Raw genomic sequence first — 16,573 nt, forward strand, 5'->3', positions numbered from 1 at the left:
TCGCACGTGGAATGTAAGTTCGATTAAATTCTATTACTTTATACATAGTTGGGTTTTTTTTAAATCGAGCATCTTCTTAATTCTGCCTAGCCTACGGTGACATTGTAGGCCTATCCATAGGCCTATCAACACCATAATTGGTCATGACAGGCAAAGTTCAAGCAGCCTGTCTTCCCTTTCCGAATTGTGTTGAAGGGACATAAAGTACGAGTGTTTTTGCAATGACGTGTGTACCTAGGCTTCGACTTAGGAAGCCTAGGTGTGTACATATCACACTCATGTCTACATGCAGAGACGCGCACGCACACAATTCCTTTGTAGTTCCAGTCCCTTTTTCCATTTTCTGTCTCCTTTGAAACACACTTTAAAATAGCTTTAAACCGTTTACTATCATTTCTATGTCTTCAAATTGACGAGTATAGATCTAGATCTAGATGTTTCTAGATCTAGATTTTTATCTTTGTGGTTGTGCTACCTAATTAATTGTTAGATATAATAATATTTATTCATTTTCAATAACGACCGCAATTTTGAAACGTAAACTGCTAGAGAGTACAATACAAACCCCATACACTGTTTTGTTGTACACAACACAAACGTTCGCGTGTGCCTGGTGTGGTTTGTCTTGTTGTCATTTCTGACTTCTGAATAGCCTGCGGTAAGTAAAGTGAATCTAGATCTAGATCTATATAATTAATGAGATTGATACGTTTGTGCTTGGTTACATTCTGAATTAAGCTCAAATGTGAGTCTTTTGTTAGCAATATTTTCAACACTCTATTTGCTATCACTTGCAACTTGTTGCTTCTCACCATAGACTAGGGTAATTTCTTACTTTCACTCCCGCACACAGATGCGCTGCTTCAGGGGTCAAACTACAGTCCTGTTTGCTGCAGATCACACATAAAGCCACTAAAACTGTCGCAAATCAATTATTTTCAAGACAACTTCAAATCTAACTGTAAAATATCAAATTATAGGTAAAAACAGGGGGGCATGCCCGCCCTGTAACCCCCCAGATTTTCTTTTACCCCAGTGGGGCAGGCCCCCCTTGAATCCCCCGATTGGTCCAAAGCACGTCGATCTCGGTTAGAAACAATCAAATATTTAAAAAACTATTAATTTGCGACGGAAATGAAGTTGATATTCTTGTTCAGCGTATCAATATTTAGCAGAAAATAGACAACTGGTAGCTGAGTATGAGGCGGGAGGGAAAGTAAAAAAATACCAGATCTAGATCTAGATCTATATTATTTTATCGAAGTGACTATTTTTCTCCGAACGTTCGGAAAAATAGTGCCGATCTTTATTTCTCCGAACGGTCTCTGGCTTCCGGTCTCGTGATTTTTTGCCCATTTGCGAGAGTTCAGCGTCAACTTTTATTCTGCCTAAGCAAGGGCAAAGTCGGCGATTAAGAAAGTTGGAACGTTGACTCAACGTTTTCGTCAAGGCCACCACTATTCTCACCCCGGGTGAGAATAGCGCAGGCGAGTCTTTTGGCTATTCTCACCCGGTGGGCGTTCACCGTTATAGCCTAGGCCAACCAGTGAAGCGTTTACCCTGAACCACAGAATTCTACACTACTGTGATAACAGAATTATAGAATTCTGTGCTGTGAACAAATGTTCTAGATCTATTTCTACTGTTAGTGTTAGCTTAAAGGCGTGCAATTTTGTCTGTGGGCAGTGGAGAGAGAGAAAGAGAGAGAGAGAGTTGTAGCATGAGAACTTCCGGGCAAAACAAAATGGCGACCTGTGTAGTTCAGCTCGATTCAGAAAGTTAAATAGTCGTAGCATCTTTCTACACAACCAAATTAATTTAGTTTTGTTTTTTAACATCATTTTTAAACTTTGTTTTGGTCAATTTGATCGTCCACACCGATAGACAGTATACAGAGAGAGAGAGAGGGGAGGAGTAGATCTTGCGAGAACTTGCGGGCAAAACAAAATGGCGACCCCCGTAGTTCGGCTCGATTCGAAAAGTGAAATAGCCATAGCATCTTTGAAGACGATCAAATTAGCTTACTTTTGTGCTATAACGTAATTTTTTCTTGGCTTTTATCAATTCGATCATCCACACCGATAGACAGTATTCCAAAATGAGGAAAAACAGGTCTTGTTTCACACCGGGTGGGAATAGCCTACGCTGGCAAGTCTCACCCGGGGTAAGAGGTAGATCGTATTTTTATTCTCACCCCGGGTGAGAATAGCCACTTCCTTTCGTCAAACTCTAAAAGTCGACTGTGACTGTGACTCTCACCTTGACTTTACATAGAGTGAAGCTATGACTTCCTGTGCTCTTACAGCCTAAGAGGTCATAGGTTTTGGGCTGACTACTTCTAAATTTAGCTTTTTGACTTACGGCTTCGGGAAACAAACGTTGTGGGGTTACTGTTAGCCTTTAAAAGTTTGTTTCTGCGCAAAATTTATTTAATATTACTTCGTTTTAAAAATCAGAATTGAGCTTAAAAATAATTCATAGATCTAGATCTAGATCTAGATCTATAACCTGCATATTTATGTGTAATCAAGTGTTTTGATCTCATAATATATTATATTATAATTATTTATGTGTGTTTTTGCACATCTCTTGGAATTTGAACGAATGCTATAATATTACAGTGAAGCTGACAAAATAACGGAAGACAGCCAAGACAGCAATCATTAGTTTTACAGTAATTGTTCCTGTGACGGTGACTGCGACTGGCGCGCCAGCACTGCACTGCGACGCTGCAGGCCAGCCAGCCTCGCCTCGCGCGCACACACACACACACACACACACACACACACACACACACACACACACACACACACACACACACACACACACACACACACACTCTCTCTCACACACCCACACACACACACACGGGCCTAAGTCTTGATCAAAACTTTTTTTTTTATTGGCTAGCTCTAACTTCGCTGCACCCACCACCAACGTTGACAGGCAGGGGAGGTTGGTCTTGATCAAGACAAGGCTATGTAACCGAGAGTCGAGAGTCGAGAGTCACGAGCGACTGGAAGATGAGGGTCACAGCGTCGATCTTGGGCTCACAGTCGACTGTCGACTAGTTGACTAGTAAAGTTGATTTTGCCCTGGACTGATTCTGCCACTCTGCAAGGTCTGGGAAGGAGCAAATTTTTGGGTCTAGAGATCTATTTCAATTTTCAAAAACGTGAACATGAAAAAGAAAGGTTTCACAACAGAATGAAATAAAAAAACAGAACAGCCCATAAACAATCACAAAAATTAACAAATAAGGGCGTGTGTCCACCTGTCCGAAGAAGATTGGCTGTTTTAACCGTAAATGTGCGTAATTAAAAAAAAAAAGTACAGGATATTGCATGTAAATTATGGAATCACACAAGGGGCCTGCCAGTGTCGGTACATGTAATCGGTTTTGATGGAACGCTCTAACATAACTTATTTAAATCTATATATATTTAGAATCTAATGAAGATAGGAACATCAAATTAAAAGTTACACTTTACAACATCCTGCCCCTCCCTTTTCCCCAACAAAAAAACATTTATAGAAAAACAACACATCAGAACAATAACAAGAAAAAAAATTACACACCAACAAAATAAAACACCACAAAGAGGGAAAAATAAAAGAGGAACAGCAATACAAATTGTATATATAACTGTAATGTATTCAACAAATCAATGTGGTGACAACAAGTGAGAAAGAGACGAAGTGAAGCTAAATGAACTTTCTTTCAAAAGTAAAGAAGTTCGGTTTCTTTTTTTGTGTGACTTTTTTTCCCCGATTCGGAGACCAAAAAATCGAGCCACGATTGATTGGTCGCGGCCACGACAAACGAAGAGATGCTAGTTCTATGTGTCGTTATCAATAACCCTCCACTCCATAGATCTAGACTAGATCTAGATCTAGACAGCACATGAGTGAACACAACACATTAAGTTTAAGAGAAGCATCCTTCTTAGGCAACATGTCATACCTGTAGCGAAAAACTGTTTGAAACTGTAGCATTTCTTTATATAAATATTTACTGCGGAAATTTTTTGGACCTATTGAACCTTATTGTATACGAACAATCTTTGGTAGGCCTATCATATAATTAAAGATCTTCGAAATTTGTTGAAAAGGATGTGATTTCAAAGTGTTCGGAGAAATAGTGCCCAGCTTTATTTTCCCGAACGTTCGGAGAAATAGTGCCCTGCTTTATTTTCCCGAGCATTCGGAGAAATAGTGCAGGCCTATTATTATTTGCTGTCCAGTACTGCGTGTCAAAGAAACTTCAAGTGTGTGACAGTAACAAGACAATAACGTTACAATTCAATACAACGAGTAATAATGTCTATCTACAACAATGGCAATAGTCCCTATTCGCTATAAATTATATGATAATGACAGTTTTTTTTTCGGAAGTGGCTATCCTCACCCCGGGGTGAGAATAAAAATACGATTGACCTCTCTCCGCGGGTGAGACTTGCCAGCGTTGGCTATTCTCACCCAGTGTGAAACGAGACCTGTTTTTCCTAATTTCAGAATACTCTCTATCGGTTTGGATGATCAAATTGACAAAAGCAAAGAAAAAATGATGTTAGAGCACAAAAGTAAGCTAATTTGGTTGTCTACAAAGATGCTATGACTATTTCACTTTTCGAATCGAGCCGAACTACAGGGGTCGCCATTTTGTTTTGCCCAGAAGTTCTCACAAGATCTACTCCTCGCCTCTCTCTCTCTCTCTCTCTCTGTCTCTTTCTGAATACTGTCTATCGGTGTGGACGATCAAATTGACCAAAACAAAGTTAAAAAATGATGTTAAAACACAATTTTAAGTAAATTAATTTGGTCGTCTACAAAGATGCTACGGCTATTTAACTTTCCGAATCGAGCCGAACTACACGGGTCGCCATTTTGTTTTGCCGGGAATTCTCGCGCTACTCCTCTCTCTTTCTTTCTCTCTCTCCACTGAACACAGACAAAATTGCAACGCTTTTAGGCTAACAGTAGTAACACAAGAGCGCTGGAAAGTTTGTTCACGGCACAGAATTCTACAATTCTGTTATCACAGTGTAGAATTCTGTGGTTCAGGGTGAACGCTACACTGGTTGCCTAGGCTATAACGGTGAACGCACACCGGGTGAGAATAGCCAAAAGGCTCGCCTGTGCTATTCTCAGCCGGGGTGAGAATAAAGGTGGCCTTTTTTTTCAGCACAGTGATGAAAGTAAGTTCAGACTACGACTTTGTACAACCAAGGCCAAAGTCCTTCTTCATATTGTGTCACGACGCAGTGTAATTAGGCGCTCGTCAATTTTTGGGCGTATGGAGTTATTGGTGTCTTCTTAAAGATTATTCATTTGCCTTGCTTTCGATGAAAAAAATATCCATTTATCTTGAATAGAAGTCAAGATATTTGCGATTGAAAGAGGTGGGGTCGCTTGGTTTTAGAAGTAAAATTAGCGAGAAAATGGCCACCAAAGTTTGGTGACTTCCATAGCTTAATCCTGGAAGCGTGCAGACCCTATATAAGGGCATGAGCCGGGCTACCCGGGAATCGACTGAGAAGCGCGTAGGCCCTATATAAAGGACATAATAAGACGCAGACTTTTTTCAATGGAAAATGACGTGGTAAATTACAGGTCAAACTTATAAATAGTGACCAATGACTTTGCAAGTTATCTTGACCTCGTAGAGCGTCTCTTGGCCAAGATATCGATCGATAAAGTGACGCCGTCCAGCTGAGCGACTACATGCTATGTGTTATCACTTGTTTCGCGGTGCTGATGTACTAATTGTTGAGTTTATCGCGTTTTGCCCTTTGTTTGTATTTATTTGATCGCTGATCATTTTTGAATGGCTCATTCTATTAGCTTTAAGAAAATATATGGTTTTATATCATCTGTTGAGCCGTAAATGGTATTTTTCAGTAGCAGGTGTATAAATCTCGGGTATCTCAGTTGATCCCCCCCCCCCCCCCCACCAAAGCCCCATGTTTACAACCGATCGGCCGTGGCCGTGGGGCATTTTTGCGGGTTACTTCTGGTGAAACGCTGAGCGCTTCTAGGGTTAAGAATCCATGGAACTTGCACATTTACATTTTTTGTGCCTTTGATCAACTTTTTTCCATAAAATCCATGTATAAAAATGTTTTTGAATTGACATGCAAGGTGTTGAGCCAAAAAACAAAAATTCAAAAAAAAATGTCCAAACTGACAGAAAAATGCTGATTTCTCGGATTTCATTACTTTGATGAGCGCCGGATTCCACAATTATGCCTCACATTTGATTTTATAAGATGATTGGCTATTTATACTGTGTACTTTAGTATAATGAATAGTACTTTCTTGTGCACATTGTAGGGATGATGTAGGTAGAAGGCTGCAGCCAAGTGGCTGATGGCCACCTTATAGGCTGTGATGGAACTGAATGAATGAGTCTCAGTTATTGAATGGTTATTATCTTTTTAACAATTTTTTTTTTTTTGGTGGAAGGACAATACTAAGTTATATAAATAAATGTCTGGAAAGTGTAAATATTTGAATGCCGCTTCAACACCACATGCTTCTCCTCATTACATTGTGCATTGAGACCAAACTTGAAAGAATCAAAACATTTATGTGTTATAAGTTAAATTTATATTTGTGCCTGTATGTGACTGCATGTGTCAAATAATTTGATGAAAAATGATGGTGCAATTAATGTTGATATGCCAAACTGCCATTGAATAGGCTACCAAATAAACGAAGAACCTGAGGCATACAAAGATAAAAGTCAGGTCTATTGGGGTGTATCCATCTGATAGAACAAGAAGAACGTATAAAGAGCTGAAAGTCATGAGTTGGTTTTTCAAACTTATGGGAAAGCTTTGATGATGTTCATTACATTTACAGGGCTTTGATTTGGCAAACTAAACTAATCATTGTCATTACTTACAGCCAAGCTAGTCAGCCTAAAATAAGTTTCTCTGGTTCCGACTTCTTCTAATGACATGGATGAATTGGAGGATAGCCATCATAGACTCTCTATCATTATTTGCTCTTAGTAACAAAATCAGATTGTAGCAGTGATTGACAAGGAATCCTGCACTAAGTCAGAAATTTGCAAGAGATTTGGTATACCTATTTCAATGCTTTCCATATAACTTTATTTTAAAAATGGAGATAAAATTGAAAACGCCAGCATTGGATTTCAACTTTACAGAAAGCGAGCAAACTTTGCCTAATTTGCAAACATTGAGCTAGTGTTCTTTCAATGGTTATAGCAGCATGTGTCATGTCTCTTCCTATCTGTGGTCTCATCTTGATGACAAAAGCAGATGAAATTGCAAAGGAACGTGCCCTTGACTTAACATCCACCGCAAAATGATTGGACAAGTTCAAAATGAGACACAGCATCACAAAAAAACCCACAACTGTGTGGAAAATCAAATGTGCCACACTAAATTTGTTAGAGATTTACTTTCTAACCATTGAACAGTCACAATTACAGTGGGTGTCGCATTCAATGAGGTTGCCAGGACCGGCTTGTTGTCCTCGTTGGATCCGACCTCTCGTTGAATGTGACTAAGGCTAAAGTAAAGAAAGGGGACAAGTTATTATAGTACATGTATACGATGTACTAATACCAGTAATTAAAACTGTTGTCCCCCCTGATGGTAAAAATCTCAAACAGCATCCGTATGCGCGTGTTTGAGCTGTGTGCTGGCCGTCATTTCTGCATGAAAATTTTTTTTTTTTCCGGAACACTTCTCATGCGGAAACATACCCTCTCACATCTAGGCCTAGATGTCTACATAAAGTAAAGGTGGCGGCTCGGATTATCTGATCAGGGGAAGAAAAGAAAATCGAAATAATGAAGGTCTCGATCTAGACATAGATCTACCCATCCACAGTTCATCCAGTTTCGCACAGCCCGCATCGCGTTCCCACCCACCCCCTCCCATCCCTGCCGTAGGTCAACCCTCGCCCATCCTCATGGCTTTGGGGCGCTATATCACGAGGCACACTAGAGCTAGCAATACAATATGTTCAGAATTGATGATGGGTCTTGTGCTTCGCGTGAGATGGAGAGAAAGGAGAAAAATTCTTCGCTTTTGAGGCCTCTAATTGCTTTTATTTGGTTATCGCGACCTCGTTGAAAGCGACTTAGGTCTGTTTGCAACCTCGTTGGAGCTGACGTACATACAAAGAGATATAGAGGAAAAAATCGGGGATTAAGGATTACCTCGTTGGAGCTGACTTTTCGTTGAATGTAACCTCGTTGAATGCGACACCCACTGTACTACCTTTGATTTTTTCTATATCCTTTATCATTTTATCAGTTTACCTGAATTATGAATAAGTCAAACACATTTTGCAAATTCCCAACACGTTTGAATTTTACGTGCCCTACTGTAATATATATACATGCTTACTCACCAGACTTTTGATTGAATGAGTTTACAGCTAATCTATAATTTTGCTGTGGTTAAAGGTCAAGGGTAAAATGCACTATTTTCTGTATCTTGTTATTGAAGTAACTATTGCCGAAAAATAAATTAGTGCCAAAATCTATTTATATTATGTTGATAATCATGTGTCCTTTCCATCAGGTCAATGGTGCTGGAACAAATAATCTTCATTATTAACACTGACAGCAGCCATGCAGGCAGACACCTCTATTGATGAAGAAGAATACACTCTGAGGAAGCGTCTGCCACCAAGGTATGAATGATCTTATGTAAGAGACAGTGAGAAAAGCTGGGAATCATGGGCTTAGTAGAGTTCAGCTGTAAAAATTGGGTTTAATGTTAATTACAATTATAGTTCAGCCTCTCTTTAACGACATCGTCAAGACCAGAAAAAAATGTTTTTATAGAGAGTTGTCGTTATAAAGAGGCAACCAAAAATTACTAATGATATATAAGGAAAAAATCGAGAACTGGACACCATGTCGCTGTATACAGAGGATGTCGTTATATGGAAGGTCGTTATAGAGAGGCTGCACTGTTAACAAGTTTTGAAGAATGGGATGGAGGGTCAATTCAGTAGAATGTATTTTCATCATTTTCTTATCCCATTAATCTTCTCTTCTGTTAAGTGAGGTAATTAAGATTAAGAATGGCAATAATGTTTCCTAATGTTGTCACTAGAAAAGTGAATGACTTCATTTAATAATAATAATAAATAGCATTTATACAGCGCATTTCCATTTTCTAAAAGATGTTCAATGCGCATTACAAAGAAAAAGACATAACATATTAAAAATTAATCGACAAGTGCGTACATAAAACAACGTATTATACATATAATATAAATGCATATGTGTAAAATTCTATATGAGAAAAATAGTCTCGCAGTGAGGTTGAAAATGTGTTCACTAAAAAAAACCAATGCAATAAAAACCCACGAACGGTCACAATAAAGTTGAAACGTGAGTAACTAGAAACATTCATTAAAACATTAATTCTATACAGATAGAAAAACATTTCCATTCTCTCTCTCTCTCTCTCTCTCTCTCTCTCTCTCTCTCTCTCTCTCTCTCCCTCTCTCTCTCTCTCTCTCTCTCTCCATCTCTCTCTCTCTCTCTCTCTCTCTCTCTCTCACTCTCTCTCACTCTCTCTCTCTTTCTCTCTCTTTCTCTCTCCCTCTATCTCTCTCTCTTTTCTCTCCCTATCTCTCTCTCTCTTTTTCTCTCTCTCATTCTCACACGCTATTTCTTCAGTCTCACAGTCTGGCGTACACATGCATATATATATCACAGTACATCATTAAGACAGGTATGCTTTTGTGAATAAAAAATGCTTCAGCTGATTTTTGAAAATGGAAATTGTTGGGGCAGATCTTATTTTATATGGGAGTTCGTTCCATACCTGGGGACCAAAGAATAAAAAGGAACGCTCGCCGTATGTTTTGTAATTTTGTTTTGTAATTTTAAGAATTAGATTATCAGAGGCTGATCTAAGGGCTCTAGTTGGATGATATAATTCCAGGAATGTTTTCAGATAAAAAGGTGCACTATCATTTATACATTTAAAACAAAGAACGGCAGTTTTGTATTTAATCCTTTCTTTTATTGGCAGCCAGTGTAGTTCTTTCAGAATTGGTGTTACGCGCGCTGATTTCTTTTGTTTCACTATTAATTTTGCTGCTTGGTTTTGGAGTACTTGTAACTTTGATAGTTTTTCGGATGTCAAACCGGGCAAAATAGCATTACAGTAATCTAACTTTGATAAAATGAGTGTTGTTACAAGTGTCTTGGCTGCTGCTTTAGTTAAATAATTTCGTACACTGCCAATTTTCTTAAGCTGAAAGTAAATACTTTTGCTGAGCTGGCTAATTTGGGAGGACATAGACATATCATAATCCAACTGAACCCCTAGATTTTTAAGACTTCTTTTTGAACGAATAGTATGGTTATTAATATCAATTTGTAGCTCTGGGAGATTTTTCATGGCTTTTGTATTTCCATTCAACATTATTTCCGTCTTGTCATCATTTAGTTTCAATTTATTGCTGGTCATCCATATTTTTATATCTCTAGTACATTGTTCAGTAGAGTCGACTAAAAGTGGTATTTGATCGAAATCAATAGACTTATAAATTTGAGTGTCATCAGCATAAAGATGGTAATTCATGCCATATTGTCTTAAAATATCAGCAATAGGTTGTGTATACATTGTAAACAAGACAGGTCATTTGACCTTGCTTTACAGGCTGAGTTAAAAAAAACCCCCAACAACTGTGGAGTTCTTATTTCTTGTGACAGTGACATTATATTCAAAGTATTTTTTAATAATTTTTTTTTTTTGGGTAAGTGTTTTACGGCGCTCGCAACTGCATAAGGTCATATGAGCACACAGGACCCACTGAACATTATCAGTTGGTAGGAAATTTTGAATTTTGCATGGGTGGCGGCCGAAGCCTACTCTTATTGATTTTGGACCACCAAGGAATATTTAACGTGTGCAACTTGCACACATGGGACCTTTGAGATTTTTCGCCCTTGTCCTAGAAGGCTAGGTATAGATTTTTCCTACTATAAGATCAGGGGTGTGGCTGAAAGACAGAAGCAGGAGCCAGACAGTAGCAGTAAAAAGGCTGCAGAAAGAGTCAGGAGCCCAGAGGAGGAGGGCAAAGGAGGTGAGGGGGTGGGGGAAGAAAGTGGAGACGAAAGCAAACGAAAGCATTGCTAGACAGCAGGAAAAAGGGTTAAGGAGACAATTTCAGAGAAGAACAATTTCCGTTGCTATCCGCGACATATTGAATGAGAGGTGGACACGGTAGCCTCTTGGCCACGAGAGTCCCCCATTCACAGAAGGCCTACTGATGATAACCAACCCTTCCAGCCCCATGCATGTACATTTTCAGCAGCGCTTGTACCTCCCACCGCCCCAAGAGTGTATATTTTCAGTTTCCGGAGATACCGAATTTGCGCAGTTTTCGAAATTAGTGAACCTAATTAAACTTTAATTTTCACAATATTTGTTCATTTACCTTTAAACATTGTTATATGTTATTATCTAAACGACATTACTAAGATACATCAGTTTTTAGAATGCATGCTTCTTTTTCTGAAATACTGCTGCATTGGCTGGGACTGGGGTTTGGGAGTGCACAAAAAATGGCTAGGGACGGAAGTGTTAAGGAAAAATGAACTGAATTTGTAAGTCTTTTACATTCACAGCTCTTTCATCAACTAAGATATAAAGTACTGGTAGAGTGTGAAAGAATGAAATACAGTCGAACCTGTGTAAGACGGAATCGCAAGGGAGCCAGAAAAAAATTAGGTCTTAGACATGTTCCGTCTTTGACAAGGGAATTTAGGGGGATATTGAGGTTGGGGGGTTGGGGAAGGTTCCAAGGCCCAGCCGGTCGGATCAAGAATGGCTTGTCGGATTAGCAAGCAGTGGTCAAAACTTCACACCTCTCAATTGCTATCCTGTCTGATAATAACATGCGTCAGTCTTACTTATTCAATTACCACCAGTGCTTGCCTTTCATAGGACCACTGTTTCACCTATTAAAAACGGAAACGTTTGAATATCTCCTTTTCTTCCACCCTTAACCCCACCCACCAATGCCACCCTTCACTGCCATCATTGTAACAAGGATTCGAGGAACTCTTTCTCGGCTGGCCGTACGATCAGGGCGGCAGGCATTGGTCAATCTAATTTCACACCTCTGGCTTCTGGACCCAGGAAAGTTTATGTAGAGGCTCGCTACTCGAGCACTCTCACGGGCAGTTGTGAGATTTCACAATCACACTACACTGACCATCTGCATCGCTCAGGGCTCACATGATGGGGTAACATCTACCCCCAAATTGCACCCCTACTCCCCTTTCTCGCCCTGCGGCATGGCCATAGCGTTAAGTTTAGAGCGGGCGGAACCAAATTTGTGAGTTTTGTTTTAAATCAGGGCTGTGTGGGCAAAGCATTTTCAGTCTTAGACAGGTGAAACCCTCGGAAGGGAGCAGATTTTTCTTTCCGTGTCCACGTTGGACAGGTTTCCGTTTTATACAGGTAATTAAAGAGGAATGTATCAAGGGGGGAGCGGGGAGATTCCGTTAAGACAGGTTTCCGTTAAGGCAGGTTCGACTGTATTTGTGAACACTTCAGATACATAAGGTACAGTATCATATGCTAAATAAGCAATTTGGAAAAATAAGAAAGAAATGTGAACAAATTTACCTATTGCTTACTACAGTAGTCTCCGCCTAAGATCCCTCCGCTTACGATCCCGGTTCGCTTAAGATCCCGCTGTTTTAGGAAAACAGAATTTTTACTATACAAAAGTCACCCCTAAGATCCCGCTCTGATGGTCTACATTCGGCTAAGATCCCGCATTTCAGATCATAATTTGCTAAACAAAAACCCGGGCGGGACAGCCGATCAACCAAGAGTGAAAAGTTGAGATCAATAAACTGTCCGTCGTGTCAAAGATCAGCCACTATTGTGAATGTGATCACATACACGTTGTAAAACTCGATGAAGCGATACAATGTTTGCCCCAGACGGGATCACACCGGGGTGTGAACTGACCGACACGTTTGTTTTCCTCACATATCGCACTCACACCTGAGCTCGCCCCCTAAACTTACATCACTCGCTGGGTAGGTAGGGCCTACACGTTCTCTCCAGGCGGGATCACATCGAACCGTGAACTCTTCCTTGACCATTGCAGCAGTTGTCTCTTCTCCCGAATTTGCGAGACAGACTGAATTTTAATTGGTGCGTTCACAACGTAATGGTCTGTAACGACAAAGGCGGTTTGGAGGGGGGGGGGGGACTCGGTCAGAGATGGAAAGCCATACATTTTTGACAGGTAAAGAGGAGGGGCAACTGGATAAGCGTAGATCTTGAGACTCATGATAGGATAATAAGTGAAAATGGCACGCCTCATCCCACTATACACTGTGTTAGGTCATCAAGGTTAACCACTGTTTGCCCGCCATAAGTCATAAACCCACCAAGGGGTCACGCCAGTTCATTGTAGGGTGGAGGCAGACCGTTTTACCGATTGTGAGCCTTAATATGGGTCTCCATAGATTCTTCCCTGGGTTCATCGGTTAAGATCCCGGTTCGCCTTAGATCCCGCATTTCCTTGCTCCCGAGCACCGGGATCTTAGGCGGAGACTACTGTATAGGAAGCGGTTCCTTCGCTGCTGATTTTTCCCTCATGGGCTAGGGTGAATAGATTCTGAATTACTGGAGTTTTGATGTCAGTTTGTGTCATAAAAAATAGTGTGTGTTGTTTTTAAAGCGGAAGGAAAATTGTAAAAGTGGCGTACAATATTTCAGGTTTCCTCTTCGATTTAATGATGTGTACGTCTCGGAGAAAACCAACTTCAAGGCCCAAGAAGCCAAGTGCCAGAAACTTCTTGACCAGGGCAATGAGGTCATCATTCACGGACTGGGCAAAGCTGTTAACAGAGCTATCAACTTGGCGTTACAGCTCAAGAACAAAGGTGTCGGTACCGTTAAGTTATGTGTGCAAACTTCCACAGTAGATCTCACAGACGATCTTATTCCGGAGACGGATGGAGGTGAGGCAAAATCCTCAACCCGCAGTAACTCGGCAATACACATTCGGGTCTACAGGGAAATGGAAGATACTGACCAGAAAAGGAGTGAGGCGCAAGCTGCTCAGATGTCTAGTGGAAAGTCTTAGCAATAGCCTGTCACTTCATTTGTTGTACTTTTATTAGTTCGTAAATTATTTATTACTCAGTAAGCAAAAATGAAATCTGTTAGGTTGAGAAAAAAAAAAATCAACTTCAAGTTTAGTCTGTTTCTGAATTAAAACCCCCCCAAAAAACAGTTTTTGTACTAACAGGATATCGGCTGTAGCAGCAGGCTTAAAGTAAATCTCAGTGTCCGATCTGATCTTTTGTAAAAATTGTGAGAAAGTTATCTTTAAGCACGTATTCGGACAGACATGCTTGTCTATAGCAGTGGTCTAACCATCGACAAAATCCTAAAGCAAATAGACAAGAAAGCAGAAAAATAGCAAATGAAGCAAAGCAACATCCAACAAGGCTATGTGCAGAGATGTCACCTACACTGTAGGCTAAATTTGATTGTGTACTCATTTTAATTTTTATGATGTTTGATACTGTATGTGCAGGGGGGGGGGGGGGGGGGGGGGGTTAAACTGGATGCACTTTGATGTTGGCGCAAATTTTCCAATCAGTGACTTTGTGTGACCTTGGTGTGGCACTACATAGTCACAATGTCTTCCCATGGACTGGTGAGACTTGTAACGGGAATAAATGACTGAATGAAATAGAGACACTGAGTGCTAGATCTACGACAGATGCATGACTATGAGTGTTCCTTTTCCCTACTCTGTTCACTATTTGAATATATATGGAAAGTTGTAAAGCATAGAGAGCATGCTGTGGATTATATTATGGATGTGCACCATTAAATGCCGTTGTCATTATAATAATAACTTTTTAACCCATGCATGTCAAATGATGTGTAGTCAACCTCTATTAGACTAAAACTAAGATAAGCCTTAAACAAAAAGAAAGATAAAGATGAAGAAAAAAAAATATTGCTTTAAAAAAAAGGAGCAACAACTGATGAACAGGCAGGGAACGTATATTTCTATCATGTCATAGAAATGATTCCATTCATTAATCATTAGTTACAGTGGACATAAACTGGATCCACTACTGTAATAGGATTCAGCTATAACAGGAACATCACATGGGCCCTGGGGATCCTGTTTTATAACCTGGGCCCACTGGGGCTGCGTTGAACCTTGTTGGGTTTTAATATTTTCATTGGTGAATTTTTATCATTAATGCAGACTACTATTTTCAGTTTCTGAAGAGAAAGGAGCATCATTATTTTAGACCACAATTTGACTGCTGTGGAGAAATTCAACAGCTTCAGTTTCAATAACTTAAGCATATCAATTGTAACTTGATTTTGACCTATGACTTTGTTTTTATGGTTTTATCTATGTTGCCCAACACCCCCCCCCCCCCCCCCCCACCCCTTCTTTCCTGTTCATCTGTTGATCTTGTAATTTAGTTTTTTTATTAACTATTTGCCTACATCTCTATCATTGTGCTGAAACATTCATGTGTGAATAATATAACAGAAGTTCTGTTGCTGTTGGTGGCGGTTTGGTGTGAGATCAGGGGGGAGGTCTCATGTGACTTCCTCTGTCTGTTGGCTTTAGCTTCATGGAAACTGCCATTCTAGCTCTTTGGCTATCCAAGTTCCTGAATAGTAGTACATTTTCCTTTTAGGTGGATCTTAATCTTTGTCTTTTAGACCAAAAATGCTTACAAATGCTTGGAAGTCCTTTAGTATGAATGAAAGAGTGCACATGTCATAGTTTCACGCTGTTTACAGTGTAAAGATTTAAAAAAAGTTTTCAAATGAGGCAAAATCGGTCTTATAATGTGGTAAAGTATGTCTCCTTACGGGTATTGTAAAAATCTAAAAGGTGGCTTCTTGTCATTACCACAGGTTTACAAAATCTTTTTGTTTGCCTGCTTCATTTTCTTTTGCTTTGTATTGATATGAATACACTTGTGCTGTGGTGCTAAGGAAATCTATTTGATATAAAAACATTATCATCGATGCTGGCCTCTTGCGAGCACCGATAGTCGTGTCATATCATTGAATGAATGATTTGTCATTGTTTCACACAGCTCACTGTATAAGATAAGATTGATTGATTGATCTCTATAGAGAGAAATTTGTGGCAGCCCACTCACTACTCTCATGCACTCTTCAACACATGCACATACTCTCTCTCACATGTACACACACACTACTCTCACTCACACACACACACACACACACACACACACACACACACACACACACACACACTCACTCTCTCACACATACACACACACACTTACATTTATGGACACACACTAATAGTGATTGTTTGGACAAACAAAGTAATGTTCTCATAGCTATTTAATTTAATCATGTGGGCTTATACACATAATTGAAATACTTAATAAGAAATGTTCTTATTCTAGCTAGTTGCTGTTACATGTATTAACATTGTTCTCTTTTATCTGTCATGAGTCATGTTTTGCATATATGCAGATGTACAAAATGTATAGTAATGCTGCAGAAAGTTG

At 39.7% G+C, this 16,573-nt stretch overlaps 1 protein-coding gene across 1 annotated transcript; it reads left to right on the forward strand.

The window, feature by feature from the left end:
- Positions 1-385: 385 nt before the first annotated feature.
- On the forward strand, positions 386-15,001 carry LOC101858113 (ribonuclease P protein subunit p20). The gene is made up of 3 exons (XM_005100903.3): positions 386-658; positions 8,565-8,676; positions 13,755-15,001. Exons 2-3 carry the CDS (start codon positions 8,615-8,617, stop codon positions 14,122-14,124), a joined length of 432 nt encoding a protein of 143 aa, XP_005100960.1. The 5' UTR covers positions 386-658; positions 8,565-8,614; the 3' UTR covers positions 14,125-15,001.
- The last annotated feature ends 1,572 nt before the right edge of the window (positions 15,002-16,573 follow it).

The sequence above is a fragment of the Aplysia californica genome, unplaced genomic scaffold (genome assembly GCF_000002075.1).
Source record: "Aplysia californica isolate F4 #8 unplaced genomic scaffold, AplCal3.0 scaffold00264, whole genome shotgun sequence".
NCBI classification, from domain to species: Eukaryota; Metazoa; Mollusca; class Gastropoda; order Aplysiida; family Aplysiidae; genus Aplysia; species Aplysia californica.

Coding starts and splice junctions, on each gene's coding strand:
- LOC101858113 (XM_005100903.3), top strand. CDS start 8,615: ATGCAGGCAGACACCTCTATTGATGAAGAAGAATACACTCTGAGGAAG. Junction 8,677..13,754: donor AGGAAGCGTCTGCCACCAAG/GTATGAATGATC, acceptor ACAATATTTCAG/GTTTCCTCTTCGATTTAATG.